Source organism: Denticeps clupeoides, chromosome 2, assembly GCF_900700375.1.
Source record: "Denticeps clupeoides chromosome 2, fDenClu1.1, whole genome shotgun sequence".
Lineage (NCBI taxonomy): Eukaryota > Metazoa > Chordata > Actinopteri > Clupeiformes > Denticipitidae > Denticeps > Denticeps clupeoides.
The window spans coordinates 28,353,802-28,380,944 of record NC_041708.1 but is presented as its reverse complement, the minus strand read 5'-3'; the positions used below and the strand labels follow the sequence as shown (position 1 = coordinate 28,380,944).

At 41.4% G+C, this 27,143-nt stretch overlaps 1 protein-coding gene and 1 long non-coding RNA gene across 16 annotated transcripts in view; one reads left to right on the top strand and one right to left on the bottom strand.

Annotated features, from left to right (window-relative positions):
- Nucleotides 1-259: 259 nt before the first annotated feature.
- Nucleotides 260-27,143, top strand: part of eya1 (EYA transcriptional coactivator and phosphatase 1) — a 52,547-nt gene continuing 25,663 nt past the window's right edge. The window contains exons 1-5 of one of the 15 annotated variants that reach the window (XM_028965333.1): nt 261-480; nt 12,482-12,608; nt 24,366-24,493; nt 24,949-25,014; nt 26,420-26,488. In XM_028965333.1, coding sequence (XP_028821166.1) covers nt 12,577-12,608; nt 24,366-24,493; nt 24,949-25,014; nt 26,420-26,488 — 295 coding nt within the window. In that variant the 5' untranslated portion in view covers nt 261-480; nt 12,482-12,576. Of the gene's footprint in view, nt 481-12,105; nt 12,609-18,245; nt 18,508-23,111; nt 23,378-24,365; nt 24,494-24,948; nt 25,015-25,167; nt 25,191-26,410; nt 26,489-27,143 lie in introns of those variants that run through there. The other 14 variants (XM_028965326.1, XM_028965322.1, XM_028965342.1 and 11 more) reach the window with 14 other exon arrangements.
- LOC114772533 (uncharacterized) lies at nt 23,019-23,933 on the bottom strand. Its single transcript, XR_003743986.1, has 3 exons — nt 23,874-23,933; nt 23,337-23,511; nt 23,019-23,116 (listed from the first exon to the last, which is right to left on the bottom strand). It is a non-coding gene; the product is annotated as an uncharacterized LOC114772533 (long non-coding RNA).

The following is a 27,143-nucleotide window of genomic DNA, read 5'->3' as shown; positions in this document are numbered from 1 at the left end:
AATAATCTCAAACTGTATATCCTGTCAAGTCTAGCTAATATGCAAACGATGTATAATGAACAAGCCTGTTTAATCACTAGTAATGCGCGCATGGAATTGTGTTCAAAATGTCTCTTAAGATGTCTCTCTGGGACATCTACCTACTGAGAGGGAGCCCCTCCGAGCTCAGCCGAGCCGAGCCGAGCCGAGCCGAGCCGAGCCGAGCCGAGCCGAGCCGAACCGAATCTTCTGTTTCCCAGAACGCTCCGCTCCGCTCCGCTCCGCTCCGCTCTGCCGCGCTCACTGCTGCGCTCTTTAGCGCAGTTGCTAAATGAGCCGCTTTCTTTTTGAGAAATGAAACTTTTGGTGGGCGGGGATGAGACAGAGTGAAAAAAAGAGCCGAGAGAGCCGCTTTTGTCTCGTTTGTCCGCTGCTGCCGATGTGTCTGAAGACGATATTTAGGGGGGAAGTGCCCCCCACATGCTGCAAGACAAGCGGGCAGTAAGTATGACAGTGTCCACGCAGTCTGTTTTTTTCTATGGGAAAATTTGTAGTGTTTTCGGAGCAAATATTTCACACTGGATCCTATTAAAATGCTGAGAATTTGAAATGATACGTTTGAAATGACCATTACGCAGCAACAGGGCCCTATTCTCTAGAGATTCCTACCTGCCAGAGCATTAAATCATGCCATCAAGGGTATTTCAATTATACGCGTAATTGAACTAAAAAAGATTCATTTCTGAGAAAAAAAAAAATATATATATATATATATATATATATATATATATATATATATATATATATATATATATATATATATATATTTCCTGTTATACCTTTTTGGTTTATTATGCAAAGGTAATATAAATCTAATCATTGTTATTCTGCTATCTTATTCCAGCTCCCAGTACATAAATTAATGAAAGAAAATTATGTCATACAAAAACAGACAGTTTTTTTTTATGTATATAGTCTTTAAAAGTCAGGACTCACTCTTATGCCGGTTACCTAGGGGTGTTAGAAAATATTGATACAGCAATATATTGTGATATTTTATCGATACAGGGACATAAAATATCGGTATTTTTGTATACAAATGTAGTCCAAAATTCAGTTCTTAGTTTTGAGTATAGATTGTTTTGGCTGAATTATTAATGTAATGTGATCCACACAGATTGTACACGGCATCTGTAGAATATCGCAATGTGCACAGTATCACAATATATCATGATATAATCGTATCGCGAGATCCTTGCTAACACACACCCGTATGGCTACCACTTTTTTTTCTATTTCACCCTCAACAGGTTTCCTACCATTCATGCACCGAATGCCGTCTCGTGCCGTAGTGGGGTTAACATGCAAGCCTGCTCCCGCGTTCAGAATGATCCGTTATCGCGGCCTGGACGGTCTCATTACTCAGGTCGTATCATTTCATTGAGAACGCAGTCGAGCTGATCGCCCTCTGAAACTGTCTAGACTCCGCAGCTTAACCTCTGACGTCCGTGTGCCGTTTCGCCTACAGGCCCACACGCAGCCTAAACACTAAATTCGCCTTTTGTTTGCTTTCTGATTACGATTAAGATGTTGCCGTCCTGCAACAGACTTTATGGTTTATGTAGGTAAATACTCAATTTACTAATTTATTTACTTCGTAATGTGTTTCGTTTTTTTTTTTTTTTGCTGTCAAGCTAATTTACTGTAACAATCTACAGTCTCCTGAAATATATGAGAAGTATTCTCAGAGTGAAAAGAAATGACCATTTTGAAACATGTCCTTTTAAAATCGTTCTTTTTTTTTAGTTCTGTAGGTGGTTATTATAGATAGCTCATTTTACCCAGGAAGTGATGCTGTAAATTTGCTAATTGCACCTTTAACCTGCTAATTGGTAATTTAATTTTGGCTGCCGAATGGACAAAGAAATCTACTAAAGCATCTATTGTTGTCACTGGTCTGATCTGAAACTGAGTCGTTTAGAGAAAGTTCGGCAGCCGTGTGACTACCCATAATACCGTGCGGTGCACTGGGACTCAGATCCGATTTGTGCCTCATACAGCTCCAGATGTTGGCTTCCCAAATGTGGTTCTAATGCGATTATGTTAGGGCTGCGATGCTGAATGATATTATGCATAATCATAACTTTCACTAAGGAAGACCGAGTGCAGGAGCACAATGGCGTATACAGCACCGCTTACCCCCGGTGTTTTCTTTACTCCGGTCGGACATAGTTTCTGTGTTTTCAGTGAGACTAATTTGCTGTCAGACGTGGGGTGCTTTCGCAAACCGGGCAGACTCCAGAAATTAATTTATCCAAATAACCAAGCCCTCCTGGGCCAGTGAGGCAGGGACACCGAAATGGCCTTAAGTAGGCAAAGCCTCCTTTTGAAGTCTGGAATGTTTTGACTGACTTAAGGCAGGCGACTGGAATGAAAGGATCGTTTTCACTGACCCATGGGATTTTTAACCATTTTCATACACTAAGAACAAAGTGAAGAATGGACGCTTCGGCTGATTTGCATCGACTTCCCAGCCAAAAAAACACTGAGGAGAAACTGCTTTTTGAGAGTGCAGAAGCTTCTAAACCTTTGTCTGCAATTGAGAGATAAGAAATAAGTAAATGAGGTGCCCTGATCGAAAAGACAATAAAAACAAAAACCTTGTAACTGGACGTTAGTGAGCATCTTTTTGCCTCAAGCATGGTATTCTTTGGATAAAAAGCCCTAGTCTAAACTGTGATCAAACTAACGGACCTGAAGAATTAATGCACGAGAACAAAAAAAAACAAACCAAAAAAAAAAACCAGGCGGTCTTGAATATCGGCCACTTAAGTTTCCACCTCAATAAATAATTCACTGGTCTACTGTCATGGGTTGCTGTGGGCAGAAATCCCTAATGACAGCTTTTTATAACCTATGACTCAGCTCGCCATTATGCTCATGACATCTCTACACAGACCACATCCCTTCAACAAGATCATTTCTTTTTGCCTTAGACTGTATCGACAAATGACCTAATCCCCCTCTCGCTGCTGCCCGGCGAACTTCGCCTTGGAAACGCGCGCGTTGTCTTCATTCAGTGGATAATGGCAACCAAATCCACATTCCAGCTTCAATCAAATACATCCGCATGCAGTATTTTAACGTTTCCGATTGTTGTTTTGGCTGCAATTGATTGCCATTGAATCGCTACTGCTCTGCGGTGATGGTAATGTGCCTAATTAGATGAAATCTTGATGCATAAAACCGTAATGTGAATCAAGATTCTGCCATAAGCCTTCATGCAAATGGTTGTACGTGATCAGTGCAGAACATTGTGGAGGAAATGGCAGCCTCTGTCCTTTTCTCTGCACTGGCTTTGATGACGGTGCAAAGGATAATCTTGAATTACAGGTAACGTTTCTGCACATCGTGCAGAATTTTTTTTTTTTTACAGCTGCTGTGTGTCAGGTAAGGTCTTGGGAAGTGCTCGATCATAGCGCTGCTTTAGGTTGCGTTAACAGCAGTTGGAGTCTTTGAAATGCTGCCCCGTTGCCTATGCGAATGCGAAGATTGGGGTCTGTGTGAGGGAAGTGTGGCCGCAGGCGTTAGCTAGTGCAGCGTAGGGCCGCAGAGTAATTTACTGTACAGCTTTGCAGGTGCTGCCTCTCTGTGGGCAAGGGACCACCTAAGCTACCAAATGAAACCGTTTCCTGTTTGGACATCGTGATTCAAGCAGCCAAAGCTGGCAAGGCTACTTAACACATCTATCAAATACTCGCCCGCTGCTTTATTTGGATTTCATATTTGAAACTTTATCAAGTATTGTTTATAAAGCGAGATTGACGAGTATTGCGCGTTGCTGACCTCTTTACGTCACCGCGGACCTCTCTCCCACACTGCTACCTATTAATTATGAAATACTGTAGGTCTCGCCCGTTTCCTTTTACGACCTCTTCCTGTTGAACTTGGTGTGAAAGGCTGCTGTTTTTAAATGGAAGCATAAAGCGTACGCCGAGAAATTCCCCACGACCGTAGCTCATTCCACCATTATGTCATGTGTGTCAAAAAGGTAGTGTTCACTCGCCGTTCCCAAGAAAAATAGTTTGTGATTCCAGCCTGTGGTGTCATAAATTGGTGTTTAACTTTGCCCCCTGGAAAGTAATTTGTGCAGCCCTCTGTGCCATTTACATTATGCAAACGAAGTGCATTTTACCGATGTTCCCTTTCCGAATGATACCCTTTTAAATCAGTAATCAATGTGCTGTATAATGTAGTTATAAATGATAGGGGATATACTGCCCCCTTCTGCTTATTTCAGTGGCCTTGCCAGAGCCAGAGAGGTTCCTGATTAATATATATTGCTTGAGGGACAGCATGGCTAGTTTCCCTTTATGTCTGAGGCTTATCGGCTTCTTGTTTGGGTCACATCGTTTGCTATCCTGCTGAGACCCCTGGAATAACTTACATAGCCCTGATTCCTACTGTCAGCACCTCCCACAATGTGCGAGGTGATTTCATCAAGCGCCCTCCCCAACTGGAACCCGTGGTTCTCTGCGAGTTGGGCCCATAAAACAAGGGAATGCCGGGCGTACTGTGTGGCATTCTCACCTACACAGAACGAGACGTCAAAGCTGCGGACAAACGGCGCTCGCGAGCGAAGTCAGTCCCGGTGCACAGAAAGCAGATAACGCAAGCTGGGTGAGGCATTGGTCACATGATACTCTGTACATCCACTCCAGATTACACGAAGAGGCTCGAACAAGCTGTCTCAGACGCACAGAAACCATTTGCCGTTTTAGATGGACAAGGATGATTTTTTTTTTCACAGTGCATATTATTACTAATTTGTGCACACGATAGGTAGTTACTGCTAAGTGTACATTTAAAATAAATGTTTTCCCTATTTGCACTGATGCGTCTTAGCTAGGGGACTTCTTACAATACCACAAAAACCACTAGTTGCATTTGTTTACGTCAGTAATGAAATGTCAGCGAAATGCCCTTAGGGCCTCTAATAAAGCTCATTTAAAAGTTAATGATGTAACAGAAACCGTTGCCTGGGTATAATATGGTGCAACCTTTGAGTCTTCAACAAAATTGTTCCTACGCACGTGCGGCTATTTCTGATTCCCGCCCACCAGGAAATGTACGTTTGCACCTGCAATGTGACCTCAGGCTGAAGACAGACACTGTAAGTTGACAGATTACAGCTATTGAGCGGCACTATTATCCCCGTGGCTCTGGCCTTTTATTAATGCAGGCCGTGACGTAGCGCTAATGCCTCCGCTATAGAGGTGATTACAACAGCTTTCTATTTTAAAAAGCTGACCAACGTGAACTTTGTCAGAACAATTGTTGCTAGCTACTGTTAAGTTGTAACCATTGTGGTGAGCTCGCCTCAAGAAATAATTAGGGGTTTTTTTTGCGCCCCTACATTGAAATGAAGACAATGGCATAGGATGACCGTGCTGTCACTCTTGAGGGAGAAGCGACAGGTCCTGAATTTGGACAATGCACGATTTGTCCCGGCAGGCCTTCGGGGACAACATTTAGCGTGTTCACCTCATGCCTTGAGGCTGGCATCAGCTCTTTATCGGACGAGTAACAGTCGCTAAGAGCCCTCGATGCATTTACATTTACATTTATGGCATTTATCAGACGCCCTTATCCAGAGCAACTTATAATCAGTATTTACAGGGACAGTCCCCCCCTGGAGCAACTTAGGGTTAAGTGTCTTGCTCAGGGGCACAATGGTAGGAAGTGTGATTTGAACCCGTGACTCCGTAGTCTTCTGGTTCATAGGCACGTGTGTGTTACCCACTAGGCTACTACCATCCGATGCCTTCGGTGTGGCACATGCGGCGGCCTCAGTGGCTACGTAAGGGATACGCTCTCTTGGGCTATTCTCGCCAATTCAGAGTGGCTGTTGCTACACACTGCGCAAATGAGAAAATAAGGCCAGCGGTTCAGAAGTTCACTTTTTGGACGCCAGCCGGAACTACTTAAAGGTGGTGACGTTTTTCAAGAACAGGTGGTCCAAGTGACATGATTTTGGCACGGCGTGCAGAATCCTGGGGGGAAAAAAAAATCATAACGCCCTGCCAGAAAAAGTTTATTGCTCTCCCACTATATGCGGATTCCCTTTTTGATTGGCACATGGGCTAATGTCTGCTCTTAAAGGATGGATGAAATATAACTATTCATGTTCTGAGCTTATTTATTTTTAAATCATTTCCTCGCGCTCATCCCTGACACATTTCAGGCTTGAAAATGCTTGGCAGAGAAAGCTATTTATTCTCATAGACTGTTAACTACTGGCACGTATGCTTTGGACTGGAATGCCATTCAGAATGCAGAAAATATATTTAGTTCTCGCCAACAGACAGCAAAAGGCACCACTGGGTCTAGCTCGGAATGAGAACAGTTATTTTTATCACAGTATGGACTTTCAATTACCGTAATCTGTTGCTTAGCTCCTTCGAGAACACTTAGCCCAATTAATGTCTCACTAACGTAAATGATAAAACATTTGTATTAAGGCCTGCTAATTTAGCCCATGGCCGACACTGCTTTGTGCAAAATTGCACAGTGCCTCTGTGATGTTGAAATTGTACAAATGAACCCCCGCTGATAAACTGCACTATTTCATTAAATGCTGCGTCTTCACTACTGTTAACCTCTTTTATAGGTCGATGGGGATTCATTAATTAAAGAAAGGGCCCGAAACAGGAACTTTCCTTGAGAACATTAAACCGTTGTAAGACAGTGTGGAAATACACAGCAGCTGCCAGTCTGGCAACAGCACTATTTCAGGTGCACATGCTGACCATTGGCAGAGAGGGATGGAGACCCTGCTTCTGAGAGAAACAAAGCAGACTCCATTTTTGGTTAAAAAGCCCTAATGTCCGTTATTAAATTATTACACCACTGTAATTGACTGATTCATAAATTCGAGCACACATCCTTAAATGATATCAGTAAATCAAATATTTAGATTCAAGTTCACTGTGACAGACTCTAGTCTGGGAGGTCTGACCAACGTCTGTGAGGTTAAACAGGGATGAAGTGAGAACAATACCCAGATAACTGAATTACCTGCATGGCAGGAACACTTAAGGGGCCGTTGGTTGCAGCTAGGCAACGCACTCTTCACTGTTCATTGAACAACTCTGAAGCTGAATAGCAAACATCACTCATCCTGGTTAATTGCTTTATAATTACTGTGAAGTTGTCATATAAGTGTATTAAGGGTGTTGTGTTTAAACAGCAGGCTATAAAAAAAGAATTTGAAACGTTCATGTATTTGCTAAAAACATTTTCTGGGGGTAGGGGGTAAAATAAGTACATATTTCCATGATTTATGCAATATGATAGAGTAAATAGTAATGGACTATATTTTTGTAATCCTCCACATTTTCTAATCCTTTTTTTAGAGGAATAAGTTTTAATTGTTCTGGAAGAATCCTTATTGAAGTTTCAAACCTACTGCGATAATAAGGACTTTACCTTCCAGGCAGGCATATTTTTCCAATGACAGTAATTTACATATGATTTATTTAGAGAACAAGAGGGTAGGCTAATTTTATTTTGAGATTTTCCTTTGTTTTAGCAGTCATTAGCAGCTCAGCATAATCCAATTTTAACAATTTCATCAGACCATTTTGGAAATCCTCTCAGAGCTCATCAGAAAGATGCATTTATTTCTAAGTGTGTTCTATTGCATTAGCGCACAATAAAGCAACCAGGGACTGCTACAGACGTTTATGGGGAATTCAGTTAACACTCTGCCAAATCGCTTTTTATTGGGACACAATCAATTCTTATTCATTTTAAAACCAAAAGGCTTTCTTTCATTGTGTGCCATCTCCAGCTTATTATGCGCCTAAACAAATTACTTTGTTGTTCTCACAAAATGTAAATCTTATACGTGTTTGGGAAGGGGGAGAGATTTTTTTTTTCTTTATTTTATTATAATATTATAATATTTTTTTCTATAGAAATGCAGCCATATGTGCAAAAATAAACATAACAAAGCCACATAATGAGACTAAAATTGTACTATGAGGTGTGTTCCTCGCAACCCTTAGAAATTCACCTTTAATGGCACTTTTTCCTTGTTGTGTTAATGCTAGCTTTGTTATGATTTTTTTTTTTTATGACTGTGCGGGACACCTTTATATTTGCCATCGAAGTGGTGAAAAGCACATTGCAAAGTGAGATGTGTATCAGTAACTCTAAGGAATTCTTTGGCTGCTTAAGTGCTCCTTAGGACAAGACTTACGGAAGGCTCCCTGCAAAGAAAGGTTTCTAATGGCTCCCAAAAGACTGTGATTTCATGATTTTTTTTCGCTCTCTTTTTTGCATGGGGTACTCATGTTGTCTTCCCTCATAATTTTCAGCGCTGTGAAAAGTGGTCAGCGAGTTGCTGGCACCTTTTTTTCTGGTCTGTGTTCACTTTCCAATAATAATAATAATAAAAAAATTCAGTTCTGTGGTGTTTCGTTTCAAAGCCCGAATATTCATACATTCTGAAATGACAAAAGCAGCGACACTCTTTGTTTTCCTGAACACAGTTTTTTTTGGAGATGTGCTACTCTGCCTCTGGAATGCTTTCAACACACTGACGAGATGACAAGTTATCATTGATCTCCCCTTACTTAGAAGGATCCATTAAATAATGTATGGGGCCAAGTGCATTACCGCACTCCACTGTCCTTAGCCCATTAGCTGAAGGCACGAGCGCAAGTCTCTTTCAGACCTCAGAGGTCCTTTGGCTTTCATTTAATTAAATTATCCCATAATGAAATCTCCTATAATGAGATTAATTTTAATTATTCATCAGAAGCTGATTTAAGCTTAGAGAGCTTATAAATGATGCATGCCGCAAGCTAGCTAAACATTTTTCAATTCACCACCTTTTCCTTTTGTGAAAGGTGCAATTTATTAAGTGGAAGGCAGTCACAGGTAGAGCCGGAGTTTAGAACAGATGTGGATTGAATGGAAAATTTGATCATAATGTCCTTTTTATTTTCCTAGTCACTTGCATCCTGTACTTTATTTCTTACATTTGTGATATTTGGAACACACGCAGAGCAATGATCCAAACATGGTTATGAGCATCTCTAACAATATACATTTGTGTACGTGTGAACATAGACATGTGGCATCCATGAAAAACACACCCCGGGTATGAAAGTGTAATTAGTGCATACAGAGCACTCATGATGAATTATGCTGCAGTAAACCAATCTCATATTTCGAATTCTGTGTTCGGGGTGAAAAGTAGGGGGGAAAAGGAAAACATTTACCCCGCTTTTTGCTTAATCAGCTCTTGCACACATGTATAAGAAACGTGTCTGTGGTGACTTGGGCCCAAGACAACATTGTTAGAAAGGTAGCCAGCAGAATCCTTTTATTAGACCTCATCAATATATAATTAATTATTCAGGCAGAGTCCCAGGTTCTTGGAGACTGGATTTCAGCTAGCTTGTAATTTTGCAAATTGCATAGTCATCATGTGATGGGCCATTCCTCACCGTGGCACACGCAGGGCCGACCAGAGGGGATATAGAGGGATCACCTGTCAGGCTGCCTTGCGTTTCATATTTTCAAATGTTTCATATTTTTAAGTAACTTTTACAGTGCTCATGTTATCAATAACAAACAGCTTTTTTGGGGGGGTGTTTATGGAATACCAAAAAAAATACCTATGAAAACAGAACAGCACAAGCCAAAAAAACAAAACATTATATTCATTATCCATTTATGACCAGCTGGATCAGATGCTGCGGAGCAAAATAAAAGCAGCAGGATATGCAGAGAAAAGGATAAATGTGCTCTCATTGTTCCAACTCGAGCCCAGACCAGGTGCAGCCAAGGAGCAGAACAATCCCAGCATAGTGAATGAACTAACCCCCAATTACCTTGACTGTCCCTCTGATAGCGCTCATTCAACCAAATGGTTCCTCTAATTGCCCTGACCAGTCCTACCTGTTTCTCGTCCAAAGGCCAGACTATTCTTCTGCTGTGTATCCACGGCAACAGGAAGTTTTTTGACCTATAAAAAGTTGCAGGGCCTGTAACTGAGACATGGCTGGGAGTGTAACCATGGTGCATTGACACTATTTATAGGACTATCTTGCAGGGGTACACTGTGATATTAGTTGTACGCTGTCAAAATTCCACGCTCCAAAAAGGGCATTAATGATGTTAAGTCCTGATAGAGTTAAGGTTTAATATGACTTGAAAAAAAAAAAAACACGATATACAATCTTGACACAGAATGGAAGCTGCAGCACGGTTCCCTTGTGCAGTACAAAACGTGTTTACTTTAGTAGTGACGGGGAAAATGCGTGGTATTCTTTTGTGGCGCTCTGTTTGTTTATGTTCCAAGAGAGTACGCTTGTAGAGCAGGGTGGCGAATCGTGTGTTCGCCATTCACGTTCGCTCCCAGTGCAGCGTTTCATCTTTCTCACTGTGTGTCCCCATCATTTACACCAGTCACTCAGCCTCAGGTCACAAGAACGGGCTGTTCATTTACACACGGTTTGAAGGTGTAACATATTATGCGGGTTATCGGTTGGCGGAGTTTATTTTACAGATTAGGCCATGATTAAGAATCAGGAAAGAAACAATTTGTAAATTAAATTTGTATAAATTCTATTTGTAAAAGTTTTTGCTCAGAACATTTTAATGGTTTACGACATTTTCTTACTTCTTCTGCCTTGCCCATCTTACCATCGTCACAGCTTCCTAATCATGTCATCTTTCCATTCATTAATGCCCGTGGGTGACAATAACACAGTGTCTAAGGTCAGTAGGTGATGCCGGTAGTGTGTGTCATCAGAGGAGCATGAAACGGTGTTTTCATACCACTCTTCCTTTGCAGCATGTCGGTTTCCAGGAATTCAGCCTCTGTATTCATCTGCATGCATATTTAGCTTTCTGTCACTTTTTCCGCAACCTCGTTTTTTTTTTTCTGAAGTGTGGCTTTGTAGCGTAATCGAAATCAGCATATCGCACAGCGTACAGTTTAAGAACACACTCTCAAAATGAGAGCAGATGTTGCAGGAAAGGAAAAAAGTAGCTTTAATACAGAATGAATGTAAGATGGTGGCCTTTAAGAAATCTTTAGACACTCTATCAGCAGGGCTGTTCTTGACGGAAAATCGGTCGTACAACGGGGGGCTGTATTTTTCCTCTCTTGCCCGTTTTTAATGTCAATCATTCTGAGGCCCTCACATATGATGTGGTAGTGCATATTTTCACGAGTACAAAGGGACTAGTGGCCTGAGCGCCTACAATGCAATTTCCATTTCCTCATAGAGGAAATCACCTTCTGAGAGAGACCACAGCCATGCTGCACACATAAAGGGGAAATAAACACGGAAAGTTGGCACGCTTGGCCAACATGCTCTATGCCCCTCTCCAAGAAAAAAACTAAAAATGTGTGACTTTTCCTAAAAGACATATTTCAGCGTATAAAGTTTATTGTTGTTCAGCCATACATTTCCGAAACTTCCATTAAACAATGTTTTCTGAACATATGCTGCTACTTTTATAACTGAAGCTTTCCCTGCAGTTTCGGTGGTGAAAAGTTGAGCAGGAAAGGGAAAAAAAAAAAGGTGGGCTGTCCACCTGATTTATGTCACTTTAGTGAATGAGTCCCAGATCTGCAGACAGAAGTCACACAGAGGTGCTTCGGGGATGCTAATAGCATCGAGTTCAACACTCAGATGCACAGTCTTAAACGGTTATTAACCTCTGGTTATTTTTGAACTTCTTGTCATGCCTCAAGTCACTTTATGTGACGCAAGCGTGATGGGAGGCACCCACTGGCTTGGCAGGCCAGTAATAGTTCACACTCTCTCTGAGGCAGTGAAAAATTGTAAGGCTCAGCAAACCCCCCCACCACCACCACCACGCCATCCTATAAAATGTATGGCATTCATAATCCAAGTGTCTCTTTATAAATGCACACATACGAGGACCTCAGCTGTTAAACGTCTAAACAGGGGTTAAAAATGACCTGAGGCACGTTATACTTTTTCATTCAGCTATTTTCAAAAGCCCATAACAAGAAAACATGTTTTCTATTTTAAACATTGTTCAATTTTCGGTAAAATGTTGGTCGACTGCTGTTTTTGCTTTTTTCGCCTTAATGAACATTTTGCTATACTGAACCTTGTTTATTGGCTGCCTCATTAGCATTTTCTCATTACCCTGCAACAAGACATTATTTTTACACCACTGGCTCTCTCGCTCTGCATACCCCCTCTAAGCTGCATGCGGTCATGGTGCAGAATGCCATTGCCCCTACCATTCAAAGTGGCTTTCATCTGGCCAATTTAAACAGACAAGCGACCAGACATTTGCCTAATGTGTTTTTGTTATGTGGGCTCCCCGGCCTCGCAAATGTCAGTGGGAGCCGCGGCTCTAACCTCTGCAGTTTGTGCTCTTCCCCCACTGGGAGTTGTGCTGCGGTGAAACTAATCCTAATGCCGGACTGTCCTCTCTACAGGGAAGAGCTCCTGCTGGGCCATGCTGATCGGCCGTCTGGGCACAGCGCTCTGCTGACCTGGGCCCAACTGGGGAGGCAGCTGTGTGGGGCTGGGAATGCCACATTTCTGGACACCCTGGCCACGCAAGTAAGTAGTCCCAGACAGTTGGACCCAGCTCTGACAAATGTTCCTATGGGCGTTCGGCATGCTCGCGGAGTCATTAGCGGGCCCTGAAAATTTATTGCCAAACATATTGGTATTTTAGGGTGCAGCTGATTTAAATTTAGTGCAGAGGAACTTTTCTTATTCAGGAATTCCAGATTCCAGGGGTGCCATATTTGGACTGGATGAGTTTAAAAGACTTTAAAAAGGCTTAAGAGTTAACATATTATTGAATGTGACATGAAGGCTTCAGCCTTAGGGTATATGTTGCTCTTAAATAGGTTTAATAATTTCCCTGTTGCCTTTTTAAATGATTGCCATTTTAAATAAATATCTACGTAAAAGCTATTCAATAAGTGCGTCAGGATTAGCATGTGCTCCACCATGCAACCGTTTTATGGCTGGACTCAATTCATGATTTATGTACTGTACAGCACATCTTAGCAGTGTGTCAAATCGGCTCTCTAACCTTCTCCTGTCTGTAGTCTGGGTGAAGAGCAGATATGGAGACTGGGAATAGAGAGGAGGGCGACTAAAGACTGGAGGAGCACGAGGACGTGCAGTGAGCTGCTACTATCTTGGCAGCTCCGAACTGCATAGAGGCCCACTGAGATGTTCTTCTCCTAGAGCCAAAATGAGGACTAAAGAGAAGTCAAATGTACCATTTGTCTCCATCCTGATCAGATTAAAGACTGTTGTGGTGCCTTGTGATTAAATTCGGTGGGTGAATTAGTGTTCGACAGACAAATGAAATAACAGAATCATTAGTAAGAGAGGACAGCATTGACACAGATGGATTGCATTTCTAAACATGTGGAAAGTATGGAATGGTAGTTCCAAATAAAAGCTCTGGACAGCCGGTTGTCTGTGCATTTCTATAACGTTCAGAGTGTGCACCTCTGCGCCTCAGTGATGTCTCATTCTGAGTAATAGGTCTCAGAAGCTTGGTTGTTTTCCTTTTTTCAAACCCCCGGAGAGCAGTAAAGTGTCTGCCTGAGGATTTGAGGCCTCTCATAGACCTTCCCCAGGTGTACTGGAGCCCTCATAAAGCTGAGCCTCGCCGAGTCCCAGTGCAACGTGGGTAAATGCGTCCGCTGTGTTTTCTTTAGCACAGGGCAGCCCTCTCTGCTAAGCGATCAGCGTCCGCCCGCGTGCCAGTTTCAGGGCAACCGGGGGAAAAAAAAACACGATCTGCGAACATGGCTCCCCATGAGGTGGCCGGCGAACTGAGCGAAGTTGGCTGTACTATCATCGAGTCCCAACTGTACAAGTTCAGTTAGACGCAGCGTGTTTGGACTGTTGCGGTTAACCAGCAGCATTGTTCCATTCTTGTTGATGAGAAGTGCAAAACGTATTTATAGGAAGGTATGCATTTACTAACCTGCTGGTTGTTTATGGAGGAATCTGGGGTTGCTGCGACTTTCATTTACCACTTAAAAGGGCTTCACTTGCTACTAATTTACCTTCAAAATAATCTGCGCTGTGCAAAAATCTTTACTGTGGTGACTTCTTGTCATCATCAAAGATCGCCTTGCCACAAAAATGAGGACTTGGTTTTCAGTTGTGGGTTGTTGCTTTAGATTGGAAGGTCCTGTCTTCATAGAAATTATGCACCACATTCTCAATCATCAAATAGTGTTTAGTAAAAGGGAATATTTGTACCTGGGATGGGTTTTTTTTTAACATCTAACTTACTGTTGATGCCCTGTTCTTTTTATACAAACTGCAACTGGTCGACTATACATTACTACAAATGCACTTGTAAAATGTTATTATTATATTTAGCATTAGTTGCTTGTATTATTTTATGCTAGGGCATTATCATTATTGATGCAGCGATGTGATGGGAATGCTAATACCTCCAAAATGCAAATCTAAGCAATATATATTTGTGAAGCAAATATGTTATAAAAAATGACCAAAACTCAGGAAGAGAACATGGGTTATCTAGAACGTGTTGTGTGGAAACGGGCTCACAGCTGGTAAACAGCATGGTTCTAGTGATTAGGTTCTAGACATGGATCCGTGCAAAGTAGCAGCTACTAATGAAAAAGAATGACAAGAACAGCTTTTGTTATCGTGTAAGGCCATGATGGTAGATATTGTTCTTTATGGCTGGAAAAAGCACCAGAATCAGAATCGCACTTATTGGCCAAGTATGCGAGTGTAAACACATACATGGAATTTGATTCCGGTCGATGGTGTCTCTCAAGCACAACAGTATAAAACAACAGCAATAAGTAATATAAATAAGTGCATGCTTCGTATGCTGTCGAACCCCACACAAATAGAAGGTGCTTCTCATTTCCTGCATTTCTGGTGGCAAGCAGAAATACAGGAAGAGTTGTGAAAATACATTTTAATAAACGCAACTTTCCTCAGGCTATAATGGCGTGCAACAAATCTGCTGTTGCAAACATTATAATATTATAATTAGTTAATAGATGGCAGTTTTGTGCCCACTGTCACTTGTCATTGCGTTTGGTAGGCACATTTAGAGGCCAACTTGTTTATTTATGCCACCTTCCTGCTTATTAATTTCTGTATATATTGGCTGCTAGTGACCCTGACTCGCGACTCCCACACATTGTGAATATTCAACACCCACATATTGAAATCTCATAATAATAGTTTATCAATTGAATGCTTTTAAAGCCCTTTATATCTGTTTATTTCCACAAGGCAATTCTAGTATCTAGAAATGAATATACTAATGTTGTCTTTAAAATGTGCTGGTTTGTTATAAAAAGAAGCAGAGAAAGCTTATGCTCAGTTTTTTTGTTTTAGGACTGCCACTACCTTTACCACTGGCCTCAAAATGAAGTCTTTTACTCAAGGGCATTCAGAGTAAACCTGTTGCATGCTGGGCGAAGCTGTGCACATTGAATGTGAAAGAGGCGACACGAAGAAGAGAGCGGAGAATATCCAATAACGGCCGCTCTGCTACTTGACAAATTACCATTCGGCAACCTTTGGGTCCTACGTGTGCCAGGGGACCGAGGAACGTTCTGAGGTTCAGGATCTTTATTTTCTTCATGGTCAATAGGAAAACACTTCACCTGGTACTGCTTAGATAAATATATAAAAGTTGTTGTTTTCATTAGGCCGAGTGCTCAGTTCAAATTTCTCATCTTGGGGGTTGGTTTTGGAGTGTAATGTTCAGAGACTTGTGGCAGAAAGGGAACCTGATCCCCCCAAAGTGTGACATTGTGTAAACACTGTAGTAGCCATACTCAGACAAACGTATGCATATGTAAGCATGACGTCTGTCCCCAAAGTGTTTGCATGTTGTTCCATTTATATGCACTAGTCCCAAGTCACCTAGCACTTGTGGGTTCCTTCTGTGTTAAATAGTTATCAAATTTAACTTTGCTATATCTAAAACATACTTTTTTTTCTTGTAAAGAGTAGCTGAAGAGAGCATTGTTATTCCCAGATAACCCACACAGTCTCGGACACTGTAGATCCCCTTCGCCGTCTGAATTGTGAGCAGGCATCTCCACAGGCACACTGTAAGGCCACAGGGTCCCATCAACATAATCCTTAATAAAGAACGGCTTCACTTTTAATCTTCGCCCGGCTCTCACATTTCTTGCTTGATATAGTTTTTGGCAAGTAATGTTTTAGCACTGATGTCAGTCCAGCAGCGTCAATGCATCTTTGTTTAACCGGAGTTTGGCAGATAATGGCCACATTGCATGGTTGGTTTTTCAATTCTAAGTGTTTAACACAGAGCTGTGCACTCTTTACATTTAATGGGTTGTAAAGCAAACTAGCCTTTTGTATCTGTGTTATAAAAAAAAAAATGATAATAAAAAATAGTCTATGGCAAAAATGCAATTTTTTCAAATTTGTCATTTCAATTATACGACGCATTCTTTATCGTATTACTTTTTGTTCATTTTATCTTGGCTTACGTTTAAAAAAGTGATTATAATATCATTTTGAAAAATATTACTTTTTCTCTAAACTGCGGTAGAAGCTTCTGTCTATTTTGGTCCGTTTTGTGATTCAAAACATACCCAAAGCAAACTGCGGATGACGAGGCAGGAGGGGGAAAAATGAGTTCGTTTAGCTCCGGAGACATAAACAACTCGGGGTAATTATACTGTGCAATTTGAAAATAACTCACTTGCAAAATTACATTGAAAGCTAATTTCATACAGCTGCGGAGCGTCTTGTGAGCAAATGCAATAACTCGATTGGCGTGTGTACCCCTCAGCCATCGCAAATAAGCTACCCGAGAATCCCTTAGCATTTATTAGCCGATGGAGTTATCAAGTACCCCGTCAAAATGCAATATATTTAATTTTTCTGGCGCTGAAATCGGAAACTGGCGGTTTGGCCCGGCGCATCACGCGCCAACAGGTAGGGGCGAGCGCATTTGCATCAGTTGTGGACGGCATGAACATTAGGAAAAGGGCCGCCAAGGTCTATTTATACCAGCTCCTCGGTCCATGACAACGGAGGCTAGACCTGAGTCTCCCATATATGGCATGTGACTAGGGTGTCATTGCCTGCCACAGCCCACGTTAAGGTGAACGCCGGGCCACGGCGTACGCATGCAGTTAAATTTCCTCTCACAGCACACGCAGTACTCTTCCCAAATGAATGGCCGCTCATTCGGAATGTCTACTAAATAGAGTTGCCATGAAATTAGAGGAAGTTAAGGATGCGTAATTGTAGCACAGGTAAAGCTGCTAATGATGGAATCATTTAAATGTGAAGAATTTGTAGAATTAAAATGCTATTTAATGGCATGGTTTTACATTAGTTTAATTAATACACATACATAATGACAAAGTAGAGTTGACAAGCTGGAGTATTTAGTTAAGTCAAATGAGATCGAAATTAAATGAAAGTCTTTGAGGAACGTGTTCACAAGCGAGCCTTGGATTTAATAGGGGGGGGGGTAATAGACATTTGTACACAATCAGGACTATAACCTTGAGCAGACAGAACGCAGTCATTGCCTTGCAAACAGCAGTGGGGTTCTACGTGTTGATGGAGCGCTTCCACTGGGCTGCTGAGCGGACAAGCGCGTTCCCTCCGGCAACTGAGACGACGCCATCGTACACATAGTGAATGTAGGGAGATTAAAACGTGCCAGCTTCTTTTGTCTAAAAAGCAGTCAATGGGTCTGAGAAGAAGAAGAAGAAGAAGAAGAAGAAGAAAAAAACAGTCGATTGTGGCGGGGAAAAAAGAAAACAAAAACAGTGGGAGTAGGGGGGGGGGGGGTACACACAAAATCTTTGCCTTAAGGGTGTGTGAGCGGAGCCGCCAGATCCAGCAGACAAGCGGGAGGGTTGAAGGATCTGCCATTTCATTGTCTTAGGATCACTGATACGATCTGGAAGGGGCTCTATAGCTTAAAGCTGTGGGTGAATGACATATGGAGGGCTGGTGCGAAGAAAACTCCCCGGTGTCCCCTCCGGTCTAAAGTCTTCCTGTGAGAGCGCATGGAGCAACTTTCTGCTTTTTCAAATATCAGCCCTCCTTCCCTCCCTCGCTCGCTCGCTACCTCCCTCTCTCCCTCCCTCCCACTCTCCCTGCCCCTCTCTCTCTCTCTCTCTCTCTCTCTGCCTTACTCTTTTTTTTTTCCCCCCTCTTCTTCCTCAGACACTAGCTAGTCACTGCCTGCAGCGGTAATCGGACAACGCTCATTCTCACTCGGAGTCAGTCTCTTGAGATACTGCATGGGGCTCCATGGGTTTCGGCACTTACCATGAAAAAGAAAAAAGTTTTCTAACCCGTGTCTTTATTCAGATGAGAAACTGAGGCTCTTTCCAAACTGGTTTATTGTTCCGGACGGTCAGACTCTCTACAGAAGATAGCAATAAAAGAAGGATAAAAGAAAAAGTACAAGGATTCAACCATAATTGTAGTGAGTACAAAGTTTTTTTATTTTATTTATTTACCAGATTCTTGACCAGATGCTTTTTTTTTTTTTATGTCAGTTGCTTCTCTTTCCAAAAAGTTTGTTGTCTTCTTCTGGGTAATATATAGTGATTAATCAAGATGTTGACTGAGCACTGTAGTATATTGTTGTTGTTGTTACCAGTGCTTGTGACATCTTTCTTATTACAAGATGTAGTAAACGTGGTATTTTCACCATGCACCAGTAATCAGAGAGACGAAACACTTACGTACATTCCACTAAATTGCATCTTTACTTTTTTGCATTTAAATTAAAATGGTTGTGCCGAACAAGTACAGTCTGCTTTTAAATAACGAAATCAAGCTATGTCAATATTAGCGTTGAATGTGGCTTAGGCCCATTTTACCATGAGCATCATGTTTTGAACATGAAAAGAAATTAAGATTATTTAAAAATGTTAAAATTAAAACACATTTAAATTAAGTGGCTGGCATAAAAAATCTTATAATATGCAAATATTATTAACCTGAAAATGACATGTGTTTTTGAGCATATATATTATGTGATTATAATGTATTATATAATTATTACTTAAAATAGTAATAAATTATATATTTTAGGTACTGTAAATTAAATATTTGAAGGTGAAATAGAGAATTTAAATTGTACAAGCTATTTAATGGCAAATATGTAACATTTAAATGTACATTAAAATGTCTGGTTGTAACTATGACAGATTTGCTAATAATTTTATGATCATCCATAGAGGAAATAAATGTCTTTCTTGACACTAAAGAACAGGTGTAGCGGGGGCTGAAATAAAATGCAGAACAGAGAACAGAGATATCCTTGCGTGAAGGATATCCTCACGGCCGATAAGTGCAAAAGGCTCACTCACCGTTCCCCTGAAGGAGACAATTTTTAGGCTGGCAGGATGAATAAAAAGCGCTCCGTTAAAACATTTGACATCCAGTGACATCTGCTGCAGTCAGGAATGCAGCGAGGAGACGCAGGGACAGCACGCTCCCGAGAGCAACATCTCGTCCGACTTTGGCGTGTAAATATCTCAGCTGTGTTTTACGCCCGTGCTTGGTGGCAGTGTATCATAAAACACTTAATGCGCACAAACAACATTTTGCAGTCGGTTAAAACGAAATAATTATGATCATGAACTAAGGCTATTTATTTATTTTAATTTTTATTAAAGCTTCACAATGTCAGTTTGTGAAATTGTCGCTACAATCCCCAATTGCCGGGATTTTTTTTTTCTTTTTTGTACATAAACATGATGTTTTATTGAGTCGTACTCTTTCCCATCCTTTTCACACAGTAAGCCCGTTTATCTAATTAACCCGTAATAAGTCGACGGCCTTAGAGTGTTTACTCACAGTATTTGTTTTAATAAGGCTTTCATTTGAGCAAATGAAGCTCCCCTTGATAAGCTGCCATGCGAGCAAACCCCTGGCTGCTACCGTGTTGTTTGCCGAAGGCCCAATGCGTTCCGTATGTGTGCGGCCGAGCTCTTTCAGAGCTGGAAATTGTGTGCGCTGAAAGACACAGAGGGCTAATTGATGCTACCCGGCTCGGCCATTTGTGAGAAAATAGGGCCGAGGACACGGACGAGCAGAACGGCCCGGCCGAGATGTTTACCAAATACAGCAGGGCGATATTTTGTTTGCATGCCGCCGATTGTGTCTGGAAAATATTGCCGGAAGAACCCGGAAATGGAGACCGAGGGCTTCAATTGATTTCTGCCCCTGTTCTAGCTGCAAGACCTCTGTAGGCGCTTATGCGTATCCATTATCCATTTATCCATTATTTGTTTACATGAACAGGCTAATAAGGAAACCGTTGAGTGTTAATGGCGAGCCAGCGTTATGAGTCCTGCCTGCAAGAAAGGCATCTCCATATGAGAGATGTTTTTTTTTTTTTTTTTTGTAGATCAAATTTTTAACAAAATATTTCATGGACATTTATTAAACATGTAAAATTATTTTTACAATAGACCAAAAAAAAAACGGTTAGAATGAAGAATAGATAATAGACATTAGCAATACTATTATGTGCCACTTCCTTTTGGCTATAAAAATATCGATTTATTTTATTACGGCATTTTATTCAGCATATTAATCTCCTTCATCCTACTTACAAATGGGGGCACTGTAGTAGGGAGAATGTGATAAAACGTGTACCTTAAATCTTGTCTGATGGGCCTTCAAAGCCAGTTGGCCTTCTGGAAATAATTTTGAGGGTTGAAGAGCACAGTATTAACAGATTTAATGTAGCTATTGAGCGAATTGCCAGAGCACCATGTCAGACTCAACAAACTGAGAGCAACAAATTACATATCAACAAACACATCCGTTCAGAATTTGCAATTTATTTGCAACTATGTCTGAAAAAATGTACATTTATGCTATGTAGATAAAAATGATATTAACAGAAATAACTGATTGATAAAAAAATAATAAAATACATTTTTATCATTTTATATCATTAGTGTATGTTTAAATGATAATTTTTCATGTCCAAAAAAGAAATGCTCTGCATAATAAGCATGCATTTTGTTGCTCGTGCTCATTCCTCCCTCCATGCAGAGAGAGACAAGTGAAGTGTAGCATTCCTCAAACTGTCTCTAAATCCACTCACATCTGTGTCCAATTGTTGTCTGCATCTACATTCTTTGCGAGTGGATTTATTTTTCCTGGGCCACCATGTGGATTCAGCTGACCAGCTTAAGTGGGGATTAGTTGTTTTAGAGTTATTTTGATTAAAGCATTGTTTTCCAAAACTTGTAACTCACAACACATGGTTTGTAAAATTTAAAAAGAATATGTACTCTGTGCCCTATAAAATATGTCATTCTCCTAAAGACTCAGGAGACTGGGCGCTAAGCTCACAAAATGATTTTTCGCAAGGCTTAGTTTACTTACACTACCGTAAGAACTACATAAATCCATAATGTTCAAATGTTTCTTAGGATTTAAAATAAAGGGCCATTTTTTTTTTTTTAACAAGAGGATAATTCAGGCCGGTTTCCAGATTCATCATATCTGACAACGTGCAAGCAATGGTGATGGCTGTTAAAAGCCCCGCAGTGTTTGCCTGCGGTAACGCAGTTCTTGAAATAAGTAAAGCGAAACAAAAAGCTGAGCAAACAGTCGCGAGTGAAGCGTAATTTTTTTTTTTTTTTTTGATGACTCTTACAACGCTTCATCTAGTCTGACTTTGTTCTACTGGCATCAAAGAGCAGTCAGTTCAGGTTGAATTGAGAGGGGACATCAAAGATGCTGAATGCAGTCTTTTTTTTTTTTTTTTTTACAATAAATATTTAGCGGTGCATAAGAAGGGCTTGCTTTTGCTTTTAGCTTCCCCCACCCACCTAAGCGCATATATACATCCTCTACCCCATTCTCACCTGGTCTGTCTCACCTGCTGGCGACCGAGCCTTGCCGCGGTGGAAACACCAGCATAGCTGGCGCTTCATAGCCTCCTCGCGCAGAGCACAGCAAAACACAGAGTGACAGCAAGCTTGCGTCTGTTTTATTTTACAGAGCCAAAGACATTTCCCCTCCTTTTCTGTAATTTTTTTTTAGTCTGTCTTTTCCCTCTGTCAGAAATGCTGCCATTAGAAGTATTTTTCCTCTTGTTAAAATACTATGTTTTTTTCTGTTTTTTCTATAAAACATAATAATAAATAGTAAAAAAAAAAAAGAAGATGTAAATACAGAAATAGTTTGAGCACTAGTCAAGCAAGGTCTCACATGGTGCAAAGTGCAAGTAAAGAAAAAAAAAACACTAAAACCATACGGCTCAGGTTACTTGGCCTCATGTAAGCAGGCCGGCCATTAAATATTCATGTAGGGATTTTTGGGACATTTAAAATTTTTTCGGTCGACAACAGGACCTCGGCTCAGGCGGTGGGCCCTATTCTGGCCCTTAAAACAGTATTACAGCAGCGCAGGTACAGTCGGAGCAGCAGTCGGACAGCGAGATGTAACTGTCAGCTCAAAAGAATAATGGCAGCATTTGTAGCGTCATAAGAAACATATGTGTCTCCATATGTTCTGGGCGTTTCGCTGTGTTTCAAGTCTCTTGTTATGAGGGATGCTCCACTGCTGCAGGGGCTCTAAAGTGCTTCTTCTTCTTTTTTTTTTTTTTTTTTTTAAGAGAAGTGGTCTCTGGTCTCCCCCTCATAGCCCTAGGCTGGGCCAGGTTTGCGGGAAGCGCCTCGGCCGATCATTAGGAGCTGTCATTGCGCTGGGAGCGGGGGAGTGCAGATAACTTTCAGATAGTGTCAATTGCAGATGAAAGATCTGCTGAAGATGCTAGGGGTGTCACGCTCGACCTGCTTCTGTTCAACAAGTCCCCATCTTCCAGCAGCTACCTCTAGCAGACCCCCCCCCCCCCCCCCCGCTCACCCTCAGTCTAACCCCCCCCCCCTTCCGTCCCTATAACCACCCACCGCCCCCACCTCCTTCCTGCTTACCTTGGCTAAGCCGCTTTGCATGTTGATTGGGGGAGGGCTAATCCAGTTTGCAGCTGTCGTAGACCAATGATGAATCACCTTTCCGTCATTTGGCTGCTTTCCCCTGACTTGGGGAGGAGGGAAGACCTGAAGGAGGAAACAACAGTGGAGGGCTGAACCCGCAGACAATACGCCTCTCTGTTCTCCGGTCCCCTCTCTTCCCATTCTGCCGGAGAAAAAACAATAATGTTTTCTCAGACAACGTCTATTGTAGCGTGGACGGATCTGGACAGTGACACCGAGCTAAAATAACAAGGAGTGACATTGTTTCGGGCCTGGCAGGTGGAGAAAAAAAAAAAAAAAGAACCTGCAATCTGATTCAGATGATTCACATCAGTCCGGTTCCAGGTAAGAGCGGAGTTGGGGGGCTGCCAGGAGCATCATTGAGAAGTAGACTCTGCTCAGCCAAGCGCTGCGCTTTCTGAAGACTTATCAACTACAGTTAGCAGAGTGCTGTACTTCGGGAAAAATGTGTTCTGCAGCTAAAATAGAGAGAAGGAGGAGAGTAGGAAGTAAATGTTCATATTTCTTCTCTGCTGTTCATATTTCCACATTTAAATTTCAGTTCGCCTTAATTTGTTGTGTTGACTATTAATGAATAGGGAATAATGGAAGTAGCTATAATATTTCATAGGGCTTACACCTTCATTAAAAAATGCTTGTCTATTACAACTCTTGCTTTAGACAGTGTTTTAAAAATTGCTCTCGAGAATTTGTAAATGGAGCATATAATGTGGATATTTATGGAAGGAACTGTGCATGGTGCTTTAATTTAATTAAGTAACACAGAAATGCATGGAGAGCAGAAGTGTGGACTAATGCTTGTTTGGGTTTTGTGGCGCACCTTTGGCATACGTCTGCCTGTTCTCATGTCCATTTTCTACACGCAAAAACGTCCTCCGCGTGCACAACTGAGTAGATAGAATAATGTTTTCCTGCGCCGCGCTCCCTGGCATAAACAGAGAAACAAATGAACGGCCTGCCAGCACAAACACACTCCTCATTGCATGCAGTTCAGGCATGAGCTTCAACACACATTAGTTACAAAAAGTGAATAAGCTTGTAAACTGTGGATTTGTCCTGAAATATAACTCTTAGTATTGGTTCATGTTTTTATTTTTTACTTTGTGTTGAAATGTCCTAATTTTCTTTATGAAAACGTTTGACTCAAAATTTAGGAGATTCAATGCACTCAAAATCAGTATCTTAAAAAAATAAAATAAAAAATCCTGTGGTTTAAGGACTGTTTTTTTTTTTTCTTTCAATTTCTCTCCACGTAAATGGCGATGACGGATTTCTTACCAGCCACATGGAACTGTGTGTTTCTTTGTGTCAGGTCTATGGAAATGCAGGATCTAGCCAGTCCTCACAGCCGAGTAAGTGGAAGCAGTGAATCCCCTAATGGTCCCAACCTCGACAACTCACATATCAATAACAATTCCATGACACCAAATGGCACTGAAGGTACGTGCAGTGCGGCTCCTGCCGGTGATTTGCTCTCCACTCTTCCATATTCATTTGAGCTGATGCTGTTTGTCCAAGCGCCTCGGCCGTCCCTCCCTCCCGCATAGTCTTTATGCCCCTTATGATGTTATCATAAAATCAAAGTTAAGTGGGATGTCTATTCTGTACTCTCGGTCATAAGAATACATTTTTTTGTGGTCATTAAAGACACCAGTTCTCATTTGTAATATTACCAGGCATTTTTTTATACATTGTTTTTTATACACTGTTTACAATTAATACAGTACAGCATGACGTTTCAACCTCTGTGTAAATATTACAGAGGAAGTAGACTATTTACCAGTGTAAGTTCCGCCCCACACGGAATGTTATAGACAGGTGGATGTTTTAATGGTGAGGCGTCCAGCCACCGCAGTGAATATTGTCATGTCTTCTGTAATTCTTTTTTTCCATAGGTGATAACATCACTATGCTAACCACAGCTGACTGGTTGTTAAGTTCTAGTTCACAGTCTGCTGCAGGTTTGTGCAGTTATGGTGATACAATGAAAGGACAGTACTTGGTGCTCGGTAAAAATCAAATAATTCTGTTTACGTTTCGAAAATAATTTTAAAAGATACATTTTTTGATTCGTATATATATATATTACATGCACATGTTCTTTTTGTATATAGATATTTTATAAAAGAGCTGAAAGGTCAGACCAATAACTGTGCATCAACTGTTGTGCCTTTCATTAGGAAACTATTTGGTGTGTTTTGTTGTTTAAAGCATGGTTTGAGATTGACTGGTTGTGACTCCGGTGTTGGTGATTGGTAATACAGTGGGCACGGCATAATGCGCCTTAATGCGTTTCAGCTTTTATTTGAATGTCCTCTGCTGTTACAGCTGGGGACAGTGGTTATGTGTGGTATGTGACTACTGGAGTGCCATCGTTTTGTGCATGAACTGTGCCACTATTTTTCTTACACCTTGATGGAGAAAATGTTGGCGTGGTTGGTCTGCTCCACTGGCTCCACGTCAACATGTGTTTCTTAGCGAGGGGAACTTAGCAGAAACATGTTCAACATGACAAGAGAATGGCTTTCTCAACCATGAGGGATTCAATCGGCATGACTCTATACCCACATTCATGAAAAAAAAACAAAAAAAAATCCACTTTCCATGGTTAAAGGGAAAAAAGTCTCTGCCCTGCCTTCAGTGTGCTGAGGTCAAATAACATTCACTATAACCCTGCACTACATTAGTGTACACGTTTTTTAACATTATATTGCACGTCCATGCACTCCAAGGCTCATATCTTCAAATGATTCTGATCCATTTTTGCCTATTTTTCCCTGACGCTACATAAAACTCTGGGGTAAGCAATCAAATAATAACCCTTAACTCTAGTTTAACTCTCAGTGTTAGTGGGCATTCAAGTGATTTGGCATTGATTTGGGTGGCATTTTCTTCTTTGTGTTAAGGGGCTTTTGACAGAATCCATTATTTCCTCTTTACCTGTAAAATCAACAGAAGACAAGCTTTGGATTTGAAAGGAGGTTTTGCCCCCTGTTTGCCAGATGGGCTTTAATGGTTGCCTGCCTTCCTAAGTAAAGCTCTCCATTAACCAATGCTCTGGCCTTTATTGTGTTGCTAGATTCTGCCTCCGTAAATTACTTTATGAACAATTAGGGATAATAATGCTCCACACTGAATTAAAATATGTGAGATTAAAGTAATTTGCAATTAGTAGCTTTCAAAGCATTTGTTTATTTTTATAGATTTTTTTCCCCTTTATTGCTTTTACAGCTTCTCTAGCTAGAATTGTAAAGGTGGTCTGAGCTACTGTTTTTTTCTGTCTGTTGTTTGAGGAGTGTGGGATGGTCTGCCGTTGTCTTGGTGTGTTTGTGATTGTGTGGCCTCCTTTGTTTACAGTTAAAACAGAGCCAATGAGCAGCAGCGAAATCGCCACCTCTGTAGCAGACGGCTCTCTAGACAGCTTCTCAGGATCAGGTGAGGGGGATGTGGGTGTGTGTGGGGTGGGGGGGTGGACCGCTCACTCACACACACACACACACACACACACACACAGCTGCAGAACTGATTAGCGGGAGATGAGCCCAGAGATCGGCCGCCGATAAGCAGAGGCCCAGGAAGTGTCCCTGCAGCTAAAGCACCAATAGACTGAGGCCCAGCCTCAGTTCCCATGCCAGCAGGGCTGAGTTATGGCCCTGAAGCGCCCGGGGTCTATCTCCACAGTCGAGTGACATGGCGTCCCTTTGGCCCTGGCACTTCACAGGCTGTTATTTTACCGTCATTTCAAAGAGAGCCCCCAGAGCACCTCTCAGACACCCTGTTCAGCTCTAAATCACAATATTACTGCAAAGTATGTGTTTAAAATAAAAATCCGTGTCAAAGCACAAATATGTTCCAGACCTAACGAAATAATAAAAGCTTGACCCACATTTTACGCCTGCCTGAAAATATCTTTGCTAAAGTTATTTAATGTTATTCAAATGTGCTTTAAGTGTCTTAAATGTTGTCTTATTTCCCAAAAAATTTGACTCAGTTCTCAACACCCTAATGTTAGTCTCTTACATCTTATGAAATGTAGTAATTTCAAACTTGCCTATACTTCTGGGACAATGTAATAGTCGCACACAGGAGA